We start from the raw sequence: 21,202 nt of genomic DNA, 5'->3' as shown, positions 1-21,202 counted from the left end.
AATGTTGCTTGTTTTTCTGTTTCAAAAATTGTTGTTACAAAATTTTTATACTTAGTTAGCTTTACTAACACTTGTCCAGTTTTGTTTCATCAATTGAACAACATGCATATGCACTGTACGATAATGAGCTTTCCTTACTAAAGGTGTAGGGAAGGCATACTAAGGGATGAAGAAAGGAATTTAATGGTGCTTCTTGGAATATTCCTAGATAAAAGAAAGATGGGATAGTTCTTCTCCTTGATGTAGAAACGCTATGCAGATCTTTTGTGTTGTTGAGGCAAGAAATCTTAAGCTAATCATTCTCATTAGGATAAGCTGAAGAAATGCACACTAAGCATGGGACCAGCCTAGAAGCTGTTTTTTTAGCAGAAAGGTGCATTAATTCACTTCTAGGTGACAGATCCAATTTATGTTCCACCACACAACTTTGCTTTGCCATGGCTGTGAGTGTGATAGGGGTCAGTGGCAGGGATTTATATGCTTATTTACCCTGTTTGATGTGCCACAGAGGAGTAAGCTGAGTTGCCACCATATCACTTTTCATCAGTTACTGCCAACCTCAGCCAAGCAGACCCTCTCACCCCAGCTCAGGTACATGGGGTGCAATGATACCTCCAGGTGCCAGGGAGAGTTCCCACAGGAATCAGTCTGAGACGAGTCTCTATGAAGTTTGCTCTCACATGGACAGGCTCCTCAGTGACATCTCACAGGTTATGATGCTGTTTGCAGAACTGGCCTCATCCTCAGCACCTGATTCTGGGGTCTGTAATCAAATCTTGAGTTTCAGGATCAGGACCTGGTGCTGTAGCTAATCCTTGTAGTGTTTGCAGTTATAAAAGCTTTGTATTTATCTCCTAAAGCATGCTTACAGTTTAATGCAGAGTTTGTTTTCCATGGCTTTGAAAATACATGAAACATAACCTATTTTATATTATATTGTGTCATGCATGGTTTAACACCAGCTGGCAACTAAGCACCACACAGTACTTCTTTCATAATAGAAATATATATTTTATATATTATTTCATTATTAATATAAGTGTTTGTATGTCATGTAAATGAATGCTTTACATTTTAATTTAATTTATCTTAAATAATTTTAATTCCTGCCACTTTCTCCTTGACAGAAAAGGTAGCTTTCCATGTTGGCAAGCTGCTTAATTAACTAGGCCCACTTTGGCAATGTAAAATTAACATGTGTCCTAGAAAGATTTGTGTACCTCCAGGACATCACAGAATATTCTGTTTACTGAGATGATTCCAATATATGAAAACTGTAGATGGAGAAGAGGGTTTGAGATGGTTCATCTATTTTGATCTCTTTATTGGAGTATTGCTTACCTAATGAGTAAGAAAAATCCCAAGTCTCTAAGTACAGATTAGTTTTAGTGGATTCCTTAGAACTGAAGTCGAGGACTAAACTTGCCATTTTGCACTGTTAGAAGAAAAACAGTCAGTAGAGTAGAATTGACATCAAAATGGGAGGACTGGCTGATTCCCCAGAAGGCTGTGCTGCCATTCAGTGGGATCTCAACCAGCTTGAGAGTTGGGCAGAGAGGAACCTCATGAGGTTCAACAAGGACAAGTGCAGAGTCCTGCATCTGGGAAGGAACAGCCCCATGCACCAGTACAGGCTGGGGACTGACCTGCTGAAGAGCAGCTCTGCAGAGAGAGACCTGGGAGTCCTGACTGATAATAAACTGAACATGAGCCAGCAATGTGCCCTCGTGGCCAAGGCGGCCAATGGCATCCTGGAATGCATCGAGAAGAGTGTGGCCAGCAGGTCAAAGGAGGTTGTGCTCCCTCTCTACTCTGCCCTGGTGAGGCCTCATCTGGAGTCCTGTGTCCAGTTCTGGGCTCAAGGGGGACATAGAACTTCTGGAGAGAGTCCGGTAGAGGGCTATCAAGATGATCACAGGACTGGAACATCTTCCTTATGAGGAAAGGCTGCAGGAACTGGGGCTCTTTAATCTGGAGAAGAGGAGGCTGAGGGAGATCTCTTTAATATTTACAAATATCTAAAGAGTGGGTGTCAGGAGGTTGGGACATCCCTTTTTTCTGTTGTCTCCAGTTTAAAAGTTCCTTTTAAACATAAGGAAAAACTATTTGACTGTTGAGGTGAGGGAGCCCTGGCCCAGGCTGCCCAGGGAGTGTGTGGAGTCTCCTTCTCTAGAGGTCTTCAAGACCCACCTGGACCCATTCCTGTGTTACCTGATCTAGGTGAATCTGCTTTGGTAGGGGAGTTGGACTAGATGATACCAAATGGTCCCTTCCAACCCCTACCATTCTGTGGTTCTATGATCAGCAGCCTCCAGATTTTTTTTTAATTCCATTTCAGTGCCTAGACAGTATTACACATTTTTGTATAACTTTTTTCTCTTCTGTGTTACCGCTATACATCCCCATCTTCCTGTTTTTCAACAGCAATAAAAGTCAATTCTCACACTCAAATGAGTTTATCTCTGCAAATTATCTTGAAAGGCAAAACTCTTACTTTCCTACTTCCAAAAATACCAAGTTGTTTTGCATCTTGAAAAAAGATTACAAAAGGAAGGAAAATCAAAAAGTGGTTTTGCCTGTAATGACAATTAAGATGATTTCCATCCAGAGAGTGTAATATATCTGAAAACACAAAGACCTTTTGGCCAGAGTGACAAGAACATCTGCAAAAATCAAACAGCGTCATCCATCCCAAGAATTTCCTGAAGATATCCTGCCAGTTACTTTTACTAGGAGGTGATGATTAATCATAACCTATCTGGCATCTAAGCGGAGAGATTCAATCCCTGACCAGAAAGAAAAGTTATATTCAGACATAGCTGAAAGCAAATTTTGCCAGGACTGAAGATCCAAAGCACTATTATTTTTAGTCTACGCAAAACTCAGATAATCTCATGTTGCTCGTGGGTTTCTTGTTGCTGATGGTCGAGTTTATGATTTTTTTTCTCTGTAAAATTGAGTCCTTCTTGCTGCAAATCAACTCAGCTTTTTGTGAGAGGTGCAGGACTCAGCTTCCTGCCTCTCCCAAATTACACTAGATATGTTCAGGTGATATAATTCAATGGATTAATTCAATGGATTAAATTGTGGGATTTTTAATAGGCAGAGTATAATGCTTGAATATATCATATTTCAGAGGGTGAATTCAGGTGACCTCAAAAGACCTTCTGCAGACTAGTCTCTAGAAATTCAGTTTGCCAGATTTTGACAGTCTTGGACATGCTGAATTCTACTTCATCAATAAATAATTCTGCTTCTTTCAGAAGCAATAACATGTATCATCTTTCTAAATATAGTAACATTGATCATCTCTCTGTTCAGAGATGTAAATACAGGTTTAATCCTTAAAAAAAAAAGAGTTCATATTCTGGACATTTTTAAGATAAAAATATTGCCAATTCTTGATTTCTGGTGTAAATACTTATGTAAGGTCACTGGCAGTTCAGCCCATATTAGACCAAATTTTTCAGGCATAAGTATGTGAAATATCCCACTGATTTCATAGCAAGGGGACTATTCACAGAGCAAAGGAACTGCCACCTGTTAAAAACATTACAATTTGCCTCTTTTCAATTTAACTGTTGCAGTATATTCTAATAATGATTTTTGTTCTTTTCCCAGTAGAAGGAAGTGGTTAGTCCCTTGTTTGAAGCTAGAAGCATTTTTGCAGACAATTATGATGAAACGAACTTTCTTGTTTTGTGACATTTCTCAACAAGTGCTCAAGAAATAATTATACAATTATTTCCTTTTCTGATTAACTCTCTATTAGACTATTCAGAAGCCTTAAACTCTTTGAATGTTATTTCATAAAATACACCAATGCCAGATATGTTACTAGGCTGAGCCAAAAAGGTTGCTATCCCTACAGACGAGTTTGCATAAACAGACCTTTTCTTTTAAGAATCTGAAAAAGAAAAACCTTATTTTCACATATTGATGTATGGCCTAAGGCAGGTGTCAGTCATCAGTTATACCTTAAACTACTTTAAATTGCTACTTCACATTGGTTTGGGATAGGGTGAGTGTGACGGAGCAGTGGCACAGGCTGCCCAGAGGGGTTGTGGAGTCTCCTTCCTTGGAGCTCTTCAAGACCTGCCTGGGCATGTTCCTGTGCGACCTGATCTGGATTGACCTGCCTCTGCAGGGGATTTGGACTAGATGATCTCTAAAGGTCCCTTCCAACTGCTACTATTCTATGATAATATATTTTTGTTACCATGTTTGTATAGAGCAACATGATCCAATAGAGTGCTCTGGAACGCATATTGTCTTAACTTTGTGCTGTGGTGTCTGATTAAAATTCTGAGTACATTTCCACATTGATTAGATGATGCCATCTGGTCCCAGCCAGCTAGCTGTGCAGATTGTTGTAGACAAATTGAAGAGAGTTCTGGGAATTGTAATAAACATGATGAAGCTACTGGAAGGATTGATATTCAAAATACTAGAAAAACTAAAATGCTGGTCAATCCCTTCCTTTCACCATTCACACCTCTTAGTAACTCAGAATAGAAAGCTGACAGTTATTTCTACATAGTTATTGTTGTAAATCTGGATTAAAACTTGCTTGAACTTCTCATTGAGTGAGAATAATTGCTCACTGTGCTGCAATACTGCATAAGCTGTGCTGTGGTAAGCAGGGAGAAATGATGTCAAAGCACCCTTGGTGGTGTTAGTCTGTAACGCCACAGAATCAGTATAATTCAGGAGTAACTTTGAAATTTAGGATAATGTACTGTCCTGAGAACAATTTATAAGAAATGACCACTACAATCTGTATCTTTTCTCTGGGTCATGGATAATAACACTAGCCCAAAACCAGACCTTAGATGGACAGCTTAGGTCATACAGTTGCCAGTTAGTACAGTTAAAGGCTAGATAAACAACGCTCTTGAGACTTTCTGATTATTCCTGCAGTTTTGGGGGCAGATGTGTCCTACTTTTGTCCTAGTTCATTGCCTCTCTGTACTGTTCTGTAGCCAGAGCAGATACAGTAATTGACAGCTATTGTGGTTTCCTGTTTATTCTTAATAAATGTGTGTAAGCTCAGAGCATTTCCTGTGAATTTATAGCAAATACAATTTTGATGATGTAGTGATGACCCTAAAATGATGAAATACTTTGTGTTCAAATAAAATTGGAGAAAAAAAATCGCAAGGTTCATTTAACCTGTATTGGCTCAAAGTGTAATTTTTATTTAGAAGGAAAGGCCATTCCAACCTATCAGCATTAAATACAATAGGAAATGCTCTCGCTAACACCTTCTTATACACTAAGACTTTGAAGAATGTAAAAGAGAGAAAGGTAATGCAGATAAATATATTACTTTGAACACGTACATGAGCTTTGAGAAAGTGAGAGGTTGTCATTAATTACAGTTCCTAATATCATCCTGACATTCTTTCTGTAATTGTAGAGCTTGTTCTGACGGCACATCAAGGCTTTGAGATGTTTTGCAATATCCATATAAAGCTTCTGTGTTCATGCTTTTATCTGTATAATTTGGTCCATTGGCATGATACCTTTGAATACTGTAAAATCTCACAACATCCAGAGTTCATAGCACCAGAGTTACACTAAAAAAGTCATTAGAAGTAGAACAATCCATTATGATGATTTATGATGCCTCCTTTTTAATCATTATTAATCTCTCAATTGCATAGTTGCCATTGCAAGTGCTTATAGCTTAGAAATCTAACCACAGCTCCATTGGTAACCCAAGCAATCCAGAGTTTCTAACCAAGCTTGAGCAGCCCAATGTTGGCCTTCCTCTACCAAGTGATGAACTCAGGCTGGCAGTTCTGTCATGAGCTATTTCAGTTTCAGGTTGTACTATTGGTCTTCAATAACTTCTCTTTACTTGTATGTCACTATTTTAGTGAGACTGGGCAATATACAAGCGCACTATATTAGCAATACACACATGAGTTCATTTTATTTTGCAGAGGGGCCCCCAGTTGTTAATATGGTGGCTATAAACTAAAATAATCTTTATTAAATTACTATTAGCAAAACTTTCATTTAACCTTAAGGGTTTCTTGAGAGATGCTTGGTGAAATGTCTCAAATGGAAGAATTCATTGTTTGAAATGTCATCAAAATTAAATGTTCAATAATGAACATTGAAAAAGCCACTGAGAACATCTGAAATCTCAGACTGGAGTTAACAAGAGAGGATGCTAGCTGCAAGGATAAAAATAAGAGATATTTCTAAAGAATGAATAAATTCACCATCATAGCTGAAGAGACAACATTTTGGAAGATCACACACAAGATACTAGCTTAGAAAAAGTCAAAGAAGTAAATGCATATCAGAAATTTCTATCTTCTAATAAATCATTATAGAGAAGTTTAGCATTATACTGCCTGTTACTCATTCTCACATCCCAAACTTTCTTAGTGCTTTACAGCAAGATACAGAGTGAAACTTGACTCCTCATTAAATTCATTATTTACTTTTTCCTGATTTCCCAGTTTTGCCAATAAAAGTTAAGGAGGAAAGTATTGATAAAAGTTTGCTAAAGACTTCTTAAAATACAGAAATACCATGGAGATTTTAGCTAAGTTCAAGCAGAATATGAAAGGAGGTTCAGAAGAATATCTTTCTGTCTTGCTTAAAAAGAGGGCAAATGGCACTGGCAGTATGTTAGATAAAAATGTAGCAGGGAGAGAATCATAAAGTACTTAACTTTTCATTTTTCCAGGGTATGCTTAGAGAAGAAAACCAAACAAGTTTAACATATTCAGAAGTGACTTTCAACTGTTGCAAACTTTTCTTGGACTCTGATTTCATTTCAGGAAGCATTTATTCTGATTTGTCTTACACCTGTTCCTGGCAAGTTAAACTACATTGAAATTATGCGCCTTTCTGCCTTCCTTGCCTCCAAGGGAAACACAGCCAGGGAGGACTGCCTTAGACATCAGACACACTCTTTCCTTTCCTATTCCCAGCCCTAGGAGTTGCTGGGGATGGGTTTTTTGGGGGGGAAGGTGTATTGTGAAGAACATATGAAAGGTGTGGAATAAACCATTACCAGTCTTGGAAGATTCTCTTCCCTCTAACTGCTTTCTTAAACCTATGCCAGTATATTTGCTACTCCCCTATTTCCTCAGCCTGTCTCTCTGTCTTTCCCTGTCTGTCTAGAGGGTATACACAAGCAGATAACTCCTTTGGATTAATGCTTTTTAAAAGGGAAAAGAGAGCTATGATGTTGTCAGCTTCTTTTTCTCTCATGGTCAGAGGGGACCAGAGATGTTCAATGCAGCAGAACGTTCCCTAGTAACCTCCATGTTGTAAGGAAAGCTGTGAATGCTCCTGGAATGAGCTGAAATAAGGGCAGGGGCAAATCACTTGCTTCTGTAAAAGAAATATCCTATTGAGAGTGATTGAGGCCAATTCATAATATTCAAGCAACCTCACTCTTTTTTAAGTTCAAAGAATGATTTGGAGGAGTACATGCTGTTTTCCTAAAAATATCTGATTTGCTGCTAGCCAGTCACCACTAATTAAAAATGGCCATTATGTTCCTGCTCTGCTCAGAGCAGCGTGTGACAAGACAAGCTAACTTTGCTATCATGTTAGTTACCAGGGACACAGTCTTTTCAACAGAGTCTGTATTGCTCAAGGCTTTCCAGCATGCTCTGTGTGAGCCTCGGGCCCAGATAAACACACCCAAATATAGACATATGCTTGTAGGTGGGTATGTGTGTGCTACGTGTCTATACTTTCAGTACAGTTGGTTGAGATCTAGGGCTAAGTTCAGCAGAGTACATAGAGGTGTTCGCTGTTACATGATATTCCCTGCTCTCCAGTGACTTCTTCTGAAGGGCACAGTCTTCCCAGGTCTGAAAGCATAGCTGCCAGACCTTGGGGATGTCTCAGATACCTTAAGTCATCTCAAATAGCACTGGACAAATAAATTCAAGTAGTTGAATTGAGCCTTTTTTGTACCAAGCCCAGAGCACGGGTCAGCTGAGCAGCCAGCAGGAGCCTTCCTGAGGATTAGCTGCACAGAGATGTTATTTCCTTGTGCTGCTCAGAAAGTTTAGACACTTGCTTCACATGAAGACATCTAAATTTATATGTCTTCACGTGGAGCTGAATCCCATCCTATCTATTTTTCCAATCTCTGTTAGAGATTGTCTTCAACTTTTCCTGGTCAGTTGTCCTATTTCTGAATTCTCACTCAGACCTCCTTCATCTAGTTCTTATGCTCTTGAGACTTATACTGTGCAGAGACACTCCAGGATACTTTGTCCATTTCTGTCTCTTCTTGATCTCTTGATCTTGTTGGGTTTACATCTAGAAACTAATACAGGTTTTTTGATAGCCAATGATACAGCCATCACCTAGGAGGTGAACTACGTCCAACAGGGAAGATGACACAAGCAGGGCAAACAAACAGCAATATTTCTCCATGAGTCTCTCAGCCTCCAAGAGTCTACTGCTTGGAAACGTCCTGAGCCAAGAGATATTAATTGATACATTGATATTAATATAAATTGATACTAATTAGTCTGGGATTAAATCTTCTCCTATGAGAACATCCTACTGGCTTTGGATCTATGTAAAGTTTTAGCATCTTGTGCAAATGATTTCCACAATTTAGTTGTCTGTACCCTAAGCATTGTAATAAGAGGACAAAGCTATCCATAGATGAGTTCAGAGAAGCCCAGGATGTTTGCACAAAAGGGTATTTGGACCTCAACTTATTTTGGTGGCTGAGCAGAACAAACCAAGGCTATTTCCTACTGTACAGGCTAAGAAAGACTCTCCTTGTAGGTACAGCCAGTCTCTCTTGCCACTTGCCTGGAGTGGGCCTTTTCAATTACTGGGTCATTCTTGACTTGTAGGAGCTACTCTTGAGACAGAATGAGCGTTCATACACAACACAAAAGAAGCAAAACTTGTGTCAACAAGAGCTTGCTTTCAGTTCTTCACTGGCAAACATAGAGTTAGATTATTCTTGCATAGAAACATGCAAACAGCACAAAATCCTAAAATTCAAGACAGACATTTCTTTAAAAGATTCTTTAAGCTTTTAAAGAAGGTCAGAAAATTAATTATGAGGTGACGAAGTAACACAGAGCTTGTTCTGTGTGTCTGCCCCAATCATCATAAAAGAACATTATGCCTTTTCACAGCATCTGTGTGCCATCACTGTGCTGCTTCTCCTCATCTCCCTTTAAATGCTGTTCTGGCTCTAAGGGCAGCTGGTGGATTAGTTCATGCAGAGCAAACTCACTGTCACAGTTTGAATCTATGACCTGAAGAATTAAATCTTAACACTTGCTGGGCTTCAACCAGCTTTCTGGGATGCCAGCTAAAAGTATGCTTCTGAGTACCCAGTGCTGTGTTTATTCCTCTCCAGGAAATGGTACATCAGGGTAACTGTGTCCAGAAACTGCATGCTTCAACCACACAGTGTTTGTACTCATAAGAAATTAATATGTGTGCTTGTAAGTTCAGTTCCCCTGGACTCTGACCACTGGGACTGCTCTATTTTCTTCTTACCTTTGTTTTCTTTTTATTTTTTTGCCTTTTCAGAGGAAAGTTACTATGCTAAAAGATATAAAGGGAAAAAGTTCTAATCCATCTACTGATTTGTACATCTTGCTTCGTCAGGCTTCCAAGCTCCTACACGAGGTTCTTTCAACACTGCTCATCTTATCCATGTGTTTTCAAAGTTACTACCCTCAGTTTCCACCCTGGAGACTCCAGAGGTAGCTTTTGACACCAGCCCTGACCTCACATCTCTACCTCAAACAGGAATCTCAGTGCTTCAGATTACCACTCACTTCAGGAGTCTCTCTTTCGTCCCCTCTATCAGCTCATGTACCTATATGTGTTATTTATTGTTACTTGGACATTAATGTTTTCTGTAATGTATTTCTTTCAGACATCATTGTTCTCATCGCTTCAATAGCAGTTGTTTCTGCAAAAACTCAGGGTAACATTTTTGCAACATCAGCACTGAGAAGTCTTCGTTTCCTACAGATCCTTCGTATGGTGCGCATGGACCGAAGAGGAGGCACTTGGAAATTATTAGGTTCAGTAGTTTATGCACATAGCAAGGTACGTAATCCTTGATGCTGCTTTTGTCTGGTTGGTGTCTTCAAGTGATGTGATTCAACAAAAGCATAAGAAAACAAACATTTATAGGTTTTGAGCAGAAAACCTAAAATTTTCTGAAGTAGCATAAATTGTAAGGGGCATTAGCACAGATATATTAGGCCATGTTAGATGCTAACAGCTCTTAAAATATGTTGAAAATGTTGAGTATGATACACCATTGTAACCTGATATATGTTGGTGAATTTACTGAAGCATCAAGTCATAGGAGTAGATTCAGTCCACATTCAGAGAAAAGTTACATCTATAGGGAAGCATTTGACTTTAAATATTTAAATGCCAAAAAGGTCTATAGATCTTCTCATTATATGTTCCTTGAAATGCCATTCTGTTTGTTCTTTCAAATGGATATTGATCTCTGATTTCTTTTATCTAGGAATTAATCACAGCCTGGTACATAGGATTTTTAGTACTCATCTTTTCATCTTTCCTGGTTTATCTGGTGGAAAAAGATGCAAATAACCAATTCTCCACATATGCAGATGCTCTCTGGTGGGGCACAGTAAGTACAGAAAAATAGTATGGACTCTTTAACCAACACGCTGGGGTGCTGTGAATCTTGCCTACTGTGGCTTTTAACTGAGTGTGCTGTTCAGTGAATTGTTTTCACTGGCAGAAAAGTGGTCTGAGAAGCTCCCTCCTCCAGCTATTGGTTTGCACATCTATAGTTCATTTCAGCTCATCCTGCAGAACAGCAATTTAGGTGTTGCTGCTGCAAACCAGACCACTACATCTGCAAGAGGAAAGCATTTTCTTCTTTAACCCAGAGTCTTTCAGTAATACAGTTTGTAATGTGGTCCCGCAAAGAGCTGCTTTGATCCAAATCAGAGGGTTGTAAACTGCAGTATAGGAAGAGGAGCAAATGTCTGGAAAGAAGGGGGAAACAATTTTTACATGACCTTTGTGACAAAGAGTACCATCAATGCCCTTAGAATGATGTTTCTCCTTCCTCTGTACCGTATGCACAAAAAGCTAGAGTAAATATTCCCATTCTGGTTCAGCAGTGTTATTTCTACAGGTGTAAAAGTCCTGATTTAGTTGAGCTCATGCTTAATTATTAAATCAATCATTTTAATTTGTTGAAAACTGTGGAATCTAAATACCTGCCTGACTGCTTTTCCGAAAGAAGGAGGAGTATATGAATGCTTACACATTTAAATAAACTAAATCTGAAATGAACAATGAAAAACTAGATCTTAAATTTTGGCTTTTATTTTTAATGCCATAATGTGTAGGGTTTTTTGGTGCCATAATGTGTAGGATTTTTTACTTTAAAATGCCCTATATTGAGCTACACTCCTGAACTGGGTGAGTTACTTAGGCAGCTGAAGAAATCTGTCCCAAAAAAAACCCATGGCAGGGCTATTGCCAGGCAGTATAAAAGTGCTTTTCTTTTCCTTCTGATGCATTAGAACAAACACCATGAGCTCTGACAATGTCTGGAGAGTGCAATGGTGCCTGTGAAATCATCAATGCCGACATAACCTAGAGCACTCATTAGCTGTCCTCGAAGTGTGAGACTTGAAGCAGCCCCTGCCACCTTTCCTCATCAGAGGAATGCAGAAATGAAGCTTTCTTACCTCAGACTTGCTGATAAGACTTCATCTGATCTCAGTACTATCTGCAGGCTCAGAGCATGCATAGAGGGACTGTGCAAAAGCCTTTTCCAAATGCTTTAAATCCTTGAGAAGTACTTTTTAAAGCTTTGTTTACATATTGAGCAAAAGTCAAGGTAATTTCCTATTAGCAGGACTAGTTTGTATATTTGAAATTTGTCCATCTAAGGGTTAATCATTTGTTACATGTCTTCCTTAGAGCCTGTATTTCTGTATCAACTGTGCACAAAATTGGGAGCTTGGAAAAGCTGGACCTAGTAGGTCTTGTGCATTTACAAATATACAGAAATGTTTTCACCTGAAGCTTGTTGTTTCAAAGCGTCAAGGTAGACCTCTGATAAAATTCAGTTTTATCCTGTTATCCAAACACATGTAAAATTAATATTGACTGAAGTCACGAGAGAAGCCTTTGCCCTCAGTTGCATCACCATAGTTTATTTTGTTTCACTTTTCTTCAAAAGCTGAGGTTTAGATTTGACTTAAAGCTATCTACTCTTCCTGTATTGGCACAGTTATGAAGCATCTGGCTTGGGATGCTGGTGCTCTTGCTGATGAGTACCCTGGCTCTGGTAGCAATAACCGTTATTGTCCCTTTAGGGGTGGCAGCAGAGGTGTAATCCTCTGAGAGACACTCCTGTGTCAGCATGTGGGGTTAGGAATGCATGTTTTCAGCCATTCAAGTCTACAGGAAACACCTTCTACCTCTCTGCAAAGTCATACGTGGTTAGGACTGCACAGGTGCACAGGCAGGGCGTTTGGACTAAGCAGAGGATTGTCCTCACCTGCCAGCAGGCAATAGTGAGGCAAAACATATGCACAGGAAGCAGAGAAGTTCCAGTAAATTTGGACCTCAGCCCAGACATCTGACTAAGGCTTATATTAGACCCAGATCCTTCTCCCTGAGCATCTCTCAAAGCAGGAGTAAGATCTTTGTTTTAGAATTTGCTATTCCACTACCTGCTGACGGCTATTTTTTTAAGGAAAAACCCTGCTAAGAAATAATCATTGTATAAAGCACTGCCTAAAATATTTTGTACACTATGAAGTGAAAATGTATGACTCATAGGTCAGATAAGTAGTGCAACTGAGAAAATAGGAATCTTTTCTTGACAGCAGAACCTGAGAACAATCTATGTTGTGTATTTCCATATCTTTTCTTCTCTCCCAGTGTGTGACATGAACACATTTAAATTTTTTATGTGCTTAAGTGCACAGTTACTGAAAATCAGTGTTCCCCCTTACCTGTTATCTTTGCCATTTTAATAAGAGTATTTTTTGTATAATATGTAAAACAGTATGTGGGAAATGCATAATGTGCTTCTTAGTCATGGTTGTTTTTACTCCCAGAGTAACCCACATGTAGATTTTGAAAAGGTCAGATTGTGTGGCATTCTAGGGGAAATCAATGCCTAGTCTCATCGATCTGTTTATTTGCAAAAGTTGTTCTAACTTAAACCACAGAGTATCTACCAAATCCCAGACTGAATTCTGACGGCAGAGGCACAGGAAAGAAACACTGAAGTCAGGCACAAAGACTCGTCTTAATTCTCAAGATTTTAGACACACTTGTGCCCTTCCTTACAGGCCCAGACCCAGGATGCTGCAATTAACTCATTCATTAACTCAGATTATTTGAGGGCCATGCTCTGCTATGGTCATTTCACCAACTTCATTCTGAAACCCATATTTTTATGCTGAAAGGCAGGATATGGCATCCTAATGTACATATGAATATTCCACTGTTTTTGCAATGACATGTTGTGCTGTGCAACCTGCAGTTTAAACATCGTGCTAATGTTACTATAGTGAATATTCTTGTGGTTGGGGTGCCCACAGTGCTGCCGAACACAGCAGCACACAGCACGGTGTGTCATGTGAAGAGCTGAAGTTGAAAATTTGCTTTGGTAGAGCAGGTAATTTTATTTAACAATAAAATAATGAAACTATACGGGAACAAAAGGTCAATTCAAAAACTCAAGTATTTCAAAACCAAACCATATGTGGTTTTCTGAGAACTGCTAATGTTCGCTACAACTGCGTGTGCTTATAGAGGCGTTTAATTTGTATGTTAATTAGTTTTACCTGCAAACGTAATGCAATTAAGATTCCTGTCTCTCTTACACATTTCCCAGACTTTCTCTTAATGAGTCATTATTTTCTAGTAGTATCCAGTAGTTACAGCTGGATACAGAATGGCTCTGGCACTCCACGGTGACCTGTAGGTGAACAAAATGTATTACAATAAATAATATTGTCACAATTACTAGCTCAAATGAGTTAATATTGATGACGTTTTTCACATTTAATGTAATGATAGAGTGAGCAGACTACATTTTTTTTCAGTTAATTGATGTCAGGTAAAGATTCAAAAGGAAAGTACTGCTAGCAGAACATAAAATGACATCAGAAAGAAATAGTAGGGTAGAGGAGGGCCTCCTGGGTCCCATCTCATCTAATTGAAGGCACCTATGTTATATAACTGCATTCATTATTATATTACCTCACTTGTTATTAGCATATTTATTAGCTCCAGCAATGAAATATAACAGGAGTTCTATCATTATTGTGAGATTTGAGCCTAGCTGGGTGACACTGTTTGCCTTGTCTGGTCTGTCCAGACACCTCATTTGCAGAAGCAGCCAAAACAGAGTGTTTTGCGTCTGGCACAAAAGACAGGGCTCAGGTAGCTCATTTAGCTATGTAGTAGCATGAGTCAGTTACTTGAACATAGGTATACAGTGCCATGGAAGATCTATGGGAGAGTGCTGCTTCTCCTTCAGGTGGTCCCTGTTCAGAGTCCTGAGGGCACCTCAGATGGCACTAAACATTTGTTTTGAGGCAAGCCTAAGTCCTACATTTTAGGATAGAATGAGTTACCTGCTAGAGGAATTTCTCATTTTGTTGTGTATGTTGTACTGACCAGATCATGCTAAACACATAAGCATTTAATTTTTTCAAGTTGGATGAAATGAATCCTACAGAAATAAACTCTTAAAAGGTTTGGTTTATTGACCTGGTTTGGGATGTGTGTTCAGACACAGATCTGCTCAGCAGAAGCAGAAAGACATGATTTGCATACCTTGTTACTACTTTTACCATATCTTGATCCTTTTTCACCACTTTGCTTCCTCTGGATAAGTCTCCTTTCAAATAAACAATCCTTCTCTAATTACCTTCACAAGTTTGCTACAGGTTTCGTAGTTCTGTTACCTAGTCACTCTTGGCCTTATGTGGTACCACTGAGCTGCTGTTGTCCTCCCAAGACTGTAATGCCCAAAAGGTCCTGAATAAATTCCTCTGGTCATTTTTGAAGTTTGGTGGCCTCTCCCTTAGCTATTCTTGGGATCCAACCTTCCCTCACAGTGCTAGCTTAAACTCCTGTCTGCTTCTTACGTTATTATCAGGGCTCTAGTGTTGTTATGGTCTCACATCCAGTAGCTTTTCACATGCTGTTGAGTTTCTCTAACCTCAGGATTATGGCAGTCAGGGCTGGGCCAGCAGTTTAGTCAGTCTCTTGAAGCGCTACAAAGATGCAGAGGATTATTTCTAAAGTTGGCCCTAAAGTTGTCTGGAAAAATATCCTTAGTTGTGTGTTGAGAGAGATGTAAAATGAAGATCAGCTCCATTTGTTCAGTGTTGAGGAAGACGATACAGCATGGTGCTGACACCTCTACACTCATGTAAAGACCTTCCTGAGATAAAACAGCTCAAAGTGAGCAAGAAGCCACTGATATCCTTAATCATAGACTGATATCGTTAAGTCCTCAGGACCTAAAAGAATGGGGGGAAAGACTTTAATATGGTCTTGTTATTGTCTTTGGAGAAATTCCAGAGATACAGTCTGTGTGACTGCTCCTGGTTTTAGATTGCTCCCAGATGTCAGGTCCCAAAGCTTCAAGTTTATCTTTGACTTCTTCGGAAGACAGTTTGGTGGCAATAGCATTAATATGCAGATGACACTTAATTCTGTTTCCTTCTTGTTAGCCCAGGCAGGAGATATCTCTATACTTTCCAGTGTCTGGCAGAGATAGGGAGTTGGACATGAGCCAAGAAACTGGGCTTGTTCCAGATCTTCAAACTGCTTTGCAGTGACTAGCCTGGGAACAAATTTTGAGAAACTTTTATTCAAGGATTCATTTGTTCAAGTGCTTTGTTGCTTTTGGGGTCTTAATAGCCTTAAACTGTTCTGCACTTGCCCTCTGAGAAGAAGAGCTGGGAATACCTTCATCAGCAAAGACCCAAATCATGTTTCTGCCAGGCCAAAAGTGTGGTTGCATCAGCTCATTTCTGACAGAAGTGAGGGAGGTGCATTTCCATCTCCCTTCCTCCTTATAGCTTAATCTCAGCCAGGCACTGCCTGGTACAGGTTCTGGAGCTTTTTATGCACCTCCACAAGCTAACATGTCTCACCAAAACAGCAGAAACCACACAGAAATGTAGATAATTGTGGAACAGGCTGCCCAGAGGGGTTGTGGAGTCTTCTTCCTTGGAGGTCTTCAAGACCCACCTGGACATGTTCCTATGCCACCTGAAAAAGATTGACCTGCTTCTGCAGGGGAGGGTGGACTAGATGATCTCTAAAAGTCCCTTTCAACCCCTACCATTCTATGATTCTGTGATAAATCTCTCCAGCTTCCTGGGTCATGTTGGCTCTCTGAAGAATCTAGCAAAGGTGGGAAGAGGGAATGGGGCAGGGAAGTGAAGAGGAGCAAGGAGGGAGAGCGAGACCTGATAAGCACACAAGGTGCTGTGTCTGTGACCAGGCTAGCATTACAAAACTTGAGACTAGATAACCACTTGAAATTTCAGCTGCAGCCTTAATTCAGGTCACTCTTTTAGTCACTATGACTTGCTCAGTGTAAATTACATCCACAGCTTGTTCCCAACAATGGAAGCAATTAAAAGCACTGTTTACTATCTAAAGAGCCCTAAATAGTTGAAATCTAATTACTTCCAACAGACTTTCCTTCTTTTGTCCTGTGGTGACCCCGGCATTAAATAGAATTGCTTTGGCCGTCCTGCCTAGGAATGAACTTTGAGGAAGCTGGAAGCAAAATAATGTCTCTAGAAGGCATTTTCCTGAAGAACTCATTCCTGCCAGAATATTTGCTAAGCCTGAACTTGCCCACATTTGGTACGCAATGTAAAATAATTCTCCATGCACATGTTCTCCACTAATAACAGGCCCTGGAGTCCTTGGCATTCAGCCTACTGTTGTCTATCTTTGTCCTTTAACGTCGTGTGCCATTGCCTAAGCACGCACCACACAGCCTCCCACCCAGCCTTCGGAAATCCTCCTCTCTGCCCACATCTCCTCCAGCTGCCCGCAACCAGGCAGCGACATGGGTCTGAACTCACCAAGAGGGAAGCACAGAGACATGACTGGCACACTTCCCAGGCCAGCAGTAACCTGGAGGACATTTCTCTGGGTCACAGAAGACCCTGAGCCACACACGGACATGGAGCCATAACCTTTTGCCTTGGAGATATGCTCTGTAAACCACAACCATGCGCCATTATCTAAGTGGCATTTGCACGTGCTGCATTTCTACATGGCCTGGGGATCAATGCGTTGCATGTGGAGAACCCTCCCACCTGTACCAAACTCTGCTGTCACCTGCATGGCAGGGATGCTGGCCTCCACAGCATAGCTTTTGAAACATGTATGCTGAGCCTCTGTTTGCACTCACCATATGAAGGGATTATAGCTGCCCTTCTTTTTCTCTCTGGCCTCTCCCCACCTAGGTCTGAGCTAACATCCAATGTCTGAGGTATCTCTGTGTCTGCTGCTGTGTAGTAGTCTTTGAACCATCGTGTCAGAAGTGGTATAGGTATTATCTGAGCCTGTCATAAGACAGCTTTTGATTAATACACTTTAAATTGTATTGATGGATTTGTAGAAAATGAAGCTGCTTCTTGCTGTTCTTTATAGCATCTGTGAACTTCAACTTCCTTCCTATGTTTTTCTATTATGACTTCTGTGTAACATAATTGTGTAGTTGTGCAAATACAGTTATATTTCCCTGCAGAAGATGGGTGAAACACCTGTCATCCATGGAAAAGAACACTTTATTATGCCCAGATCGCATCATTTGCCCCAACAATGATCCCAGACCTTCTGTTTTACTAATTTTTTTAATTGTTTTTTTCTTGTTTAGATATTTTTTCACAATTTTTTTTTATGTCAGTTTTATTCATTAATAAACAGTATGAAGTTTCCATAGAAAAATGTCTTAGTGTTATTTTTGTTTTCCTTTTAAAAGAAACAGCTATATATATCTATTTCATGCATCTGGGATTATTTAGTGGAAATGCCGTTTCACGCAATGTAAATAATCTAAAACTAATGTCTCAGTGACTCTGGTGAAGTCTGATGTTCTTTTATTTCTTTTCAGATCACATTGACAACTATTGGCTACGGAGACAAAACTCCTCTTACTTGGCTTGGAAGATTGCTTTCTGCAGGATTTGCTCTCCTTGGCATTTCTTTCTTTGCACTACCTGCTGTGAGTATGCCTATACAATTCGTTAAAAGGTAACAGAAACTTCTGCAGCTCCTACCACTGTTAAGATACAAAAAGCTGAAGGAAACTCTCTACATGAAGAGCAACTATTTAAGGCTTTTTGCTAGTGAACCAGTATACAAAATCCAAATGAAAAGTTTGGTATCATTGCTTGAGTTTTGGGGAGTGTCTTTGGCATAGGCAAAACTGGGAAATAATCCTAAATTAGGTAGCATACTATTGTGTAAGGCTGAAATTCTTTTGTTACAAATTGTGGCACATATTTTACTACTTTTGTTTCAGATTTTTTTTTTAATCAACTGATGGATTTCTGAATTAAATTCTATTGAAAAAAAAACTATGTGATATTTTAAATAGGTTGTCTTGTATAGTCATGTTCAGACTAACAACAGAGAGGAGTAGAAGGCATTAATCAATGAAAAATTAATGTCATTGAATGTAAAAAGGAAAGTATCATTTTCTGTGAATTATTGTAAATAAACATGGCAATGTATTTATGTTGCATTTATCAAAGGTCAAGAGACTTTAAAGGAAATGGAAATTACCTAATGACTAAAACACAGTGTAGCCTCAGAAATAACATTTCATTTTTGTGAGGGAATTTCTTTTCTTTTTTTAATTAGTATTGAATAAGCTTGAAATCATAGCTAACATTTAGATTGTGTTGTATTGCATCCAGTGTAACAGATACAGAAAATCAATATTTTAATACTTAGATTCATTATCTATAGATCACTATAAAACATGCAGGTTATAATAATACATCTGTTTTCAATCTTATCGACAAACCAAGATTAAAAATCAGCATTTGCCAAAGGCATTGAATCATCTAGAGTACTGCATTTATTTCTTACTCTAGGTACAGAGAATATTTCAGTATCTCTGTCATATTATAATTATAATTAATTATAATTATAATACATTACCTGTTTGTGAATGTTTGACATTTAATGGCAGCTACTGTAATTAATTCCCTTTGTCACCTAGTCACCACTAAGAAGAAAGTTAGTCTTATCAGGAGTACAATGAGCATGTAAAAGATTAATAACCTTACATATTAGAGATGCCAGAACTTTTGTTCCTCATGTTGTATCTATGTACAGATACTCATTCTCCTCATAATTACTCATAAACACTTTTGTGTTGAATCTGTCAGTGAACCAAGAGATATGTGGGAAACTTGTGCATTTCTAAATTATTTTATCCTGGCTAAGAATCAAGTGGAAATATTCTTCCTTATAAAGCAGACACATCCAACAGAAATATTACACTCTTTACAGTCCAAGGAGTGTCTTTGGATCTGTTCAGCAGGAGACAAATCTGTTTTACATATCCAAAAGTAAAAAGGCCAAAAGGGGAGAGGCTTTATCATCAGGTTTTTTTCATAGCTTATTTGGATTATTTAGATGATAAAGAGTGAGAAGAAATAGTCTTAATCTGTTAAGCACCTTTTTTTTCCTATCTTTTCTAAAGTCAAAAGTTATAATAAGCACCGCAGATATGGACTTTGAGGTCCATTTGTATCTGGCATATCTAACAGATGAGCCTGGCTTAAGTTCCCCTGAATGTTCCTGTTCGGAGTGATCATTGGTAGTGCCACAGATGTTATCTCCTAAGTAAGGAGTCTCCTGCTTCACCAAGGGGCACTGTTCTTAAGCTTTATAGTGTCATATACTGTCCTAAATATGGTATCTGAAGAGATCATATGGAGTGAAATCTTTACAGCATCTTCCTAGTCGATTGCATGTATTTGTTGACATAATTACCTAGATAATGATAAATGCTATATTGTATTGCAGGGCATCCTTGGCTCGGGATTTGCATTGAAAGTGCAGGAACAGCATCGGCAGAAACACTTTGAGAAAAGAAGGAATCCAGCTGCCAGCCTAATTCAGGTAACTATGAAATCAGAGAAAAGATAGTAGTACATGGTTTAAAATACACATTGGAGCAAGTTTTATTGTTTCAGATTTGAAAGTTTCGTGGCAATAATGTTTAACAGATTAGTTAGTATCATTAAAGAAGTTTGTTCAGGGATTGCTGTCTGTTGACATCACTGTGCTCGGAGCATTTCTATGCGTAGTTTTAGAGTTCTTCTATCCATGCTGAAGAAACCAAGACAAGAATGTAAATTACATGCCTGCAGTTACCAAATTACTTGGAAAAATAGCGTTGATTCCTAGACAACCTAACTGACAGCACAGCACTCTTGCCTTTATTAAGCTGCTTTTCATCTACCACAGGTTTAGAGTGCTCCAGTGAGTGATATACTTGGTGAAAATGAAAAGTGTCCTGCCCAGAGAATTGCTTTCACTGCTCTGATTCAACAGCTTGAAATGTAGGTGCTAGCAGTTCCAAAATTTCTGAAGTTGACTGAAGTAGTTTCAGCTCCAATATAGACATAATGATGCGGATCAACGATTGAGGAAGATTTTTATTTATTTTAAGCAAAAATGGCATGATATTTGTTAAAGAGCTGTTTTGCATGGGGTTTTTTTCCTATTTTATAATCCCAGTTAAAAATGAGAAAATTGTTTCAAGAATTATTTTGTACCAAGCTTTATTCTATTTGATACATTGAAAAAAATAAGGGAGGAGATAATCTTCTAACATCCAAGTTTATTTTCTTGAGATCACAAGTGTTTTATGTCACAGAATCATAGAATCGTATAATGATAGGGTTGGAAGGGACCTTTATAGATCATCTGGATCCAATCCCCCTGCAGAAGCAGGTTCACCTAGATCAGGTCACAAATGTGTAAGTAAGCATAAGTATATTAGTTTCATAAGTTTAGGATAGATGTCAGCCTGTCTTTGAAGCATTCTTAAAGTTAATAAATGTTTTCCATTTTTACTGTTCAATGATTATTAAATACTAAATATTTCAGGTTTTATTTTTACTAGAATAATTAATAAATACAAGTCCAC

The 21,202-nt window shown here is 38.9% G+C and overlaps 1 protein-coding gene across 1 annotated transcript in view; it reads left to right on the top strand.

Moving 5' to 3' along the window:
* The window catches only part of KCNQ5 (potassium voltage-gated channel subfamily Q member 5), a 292,687-nt gene that overhangs the window by 232,652 nt on the left and 38,833 nt on the right, over window positions 1-21,202 (top strand). The window contains exons 4-7 of the mRNA XM_061989536.1: window positions 9,902-10,077; window positions 10,511-10,636; window positions 18,146-18,256; window positions 20,074-20,169. Of these exons, the coding sequence (XP_061845520.1) occupies window positions 9,902-10,077; window positions 10,511-10,636; window positions 18,146-18,256; window positions 20,074-20,169 (509 nt within the window). The remainder of the gene's footprint in view (window positions 1-9,901; window positions 10,078-10,510; window positions 10,637-18,145; window positions 18,257-20,073; window positions 20,170-21,202) is intronic.

This window comes from Colius striatus, chromosome 2, assembly GCF_028858725.1.
Source record: "Colius striatus isolate bColStr4 chromosome 2, bColStr4.1.hap1, whole genome shotgun sequence".
Taxonomy (NCBI): Eukaryota; Metazoa; Chordata; class Aves; order Coliiformes; family Coliidae; genus Colius; species Colius striatus.
This window is presented reverse-complemented; position numbering and strand designations above follow the sequence as displayed.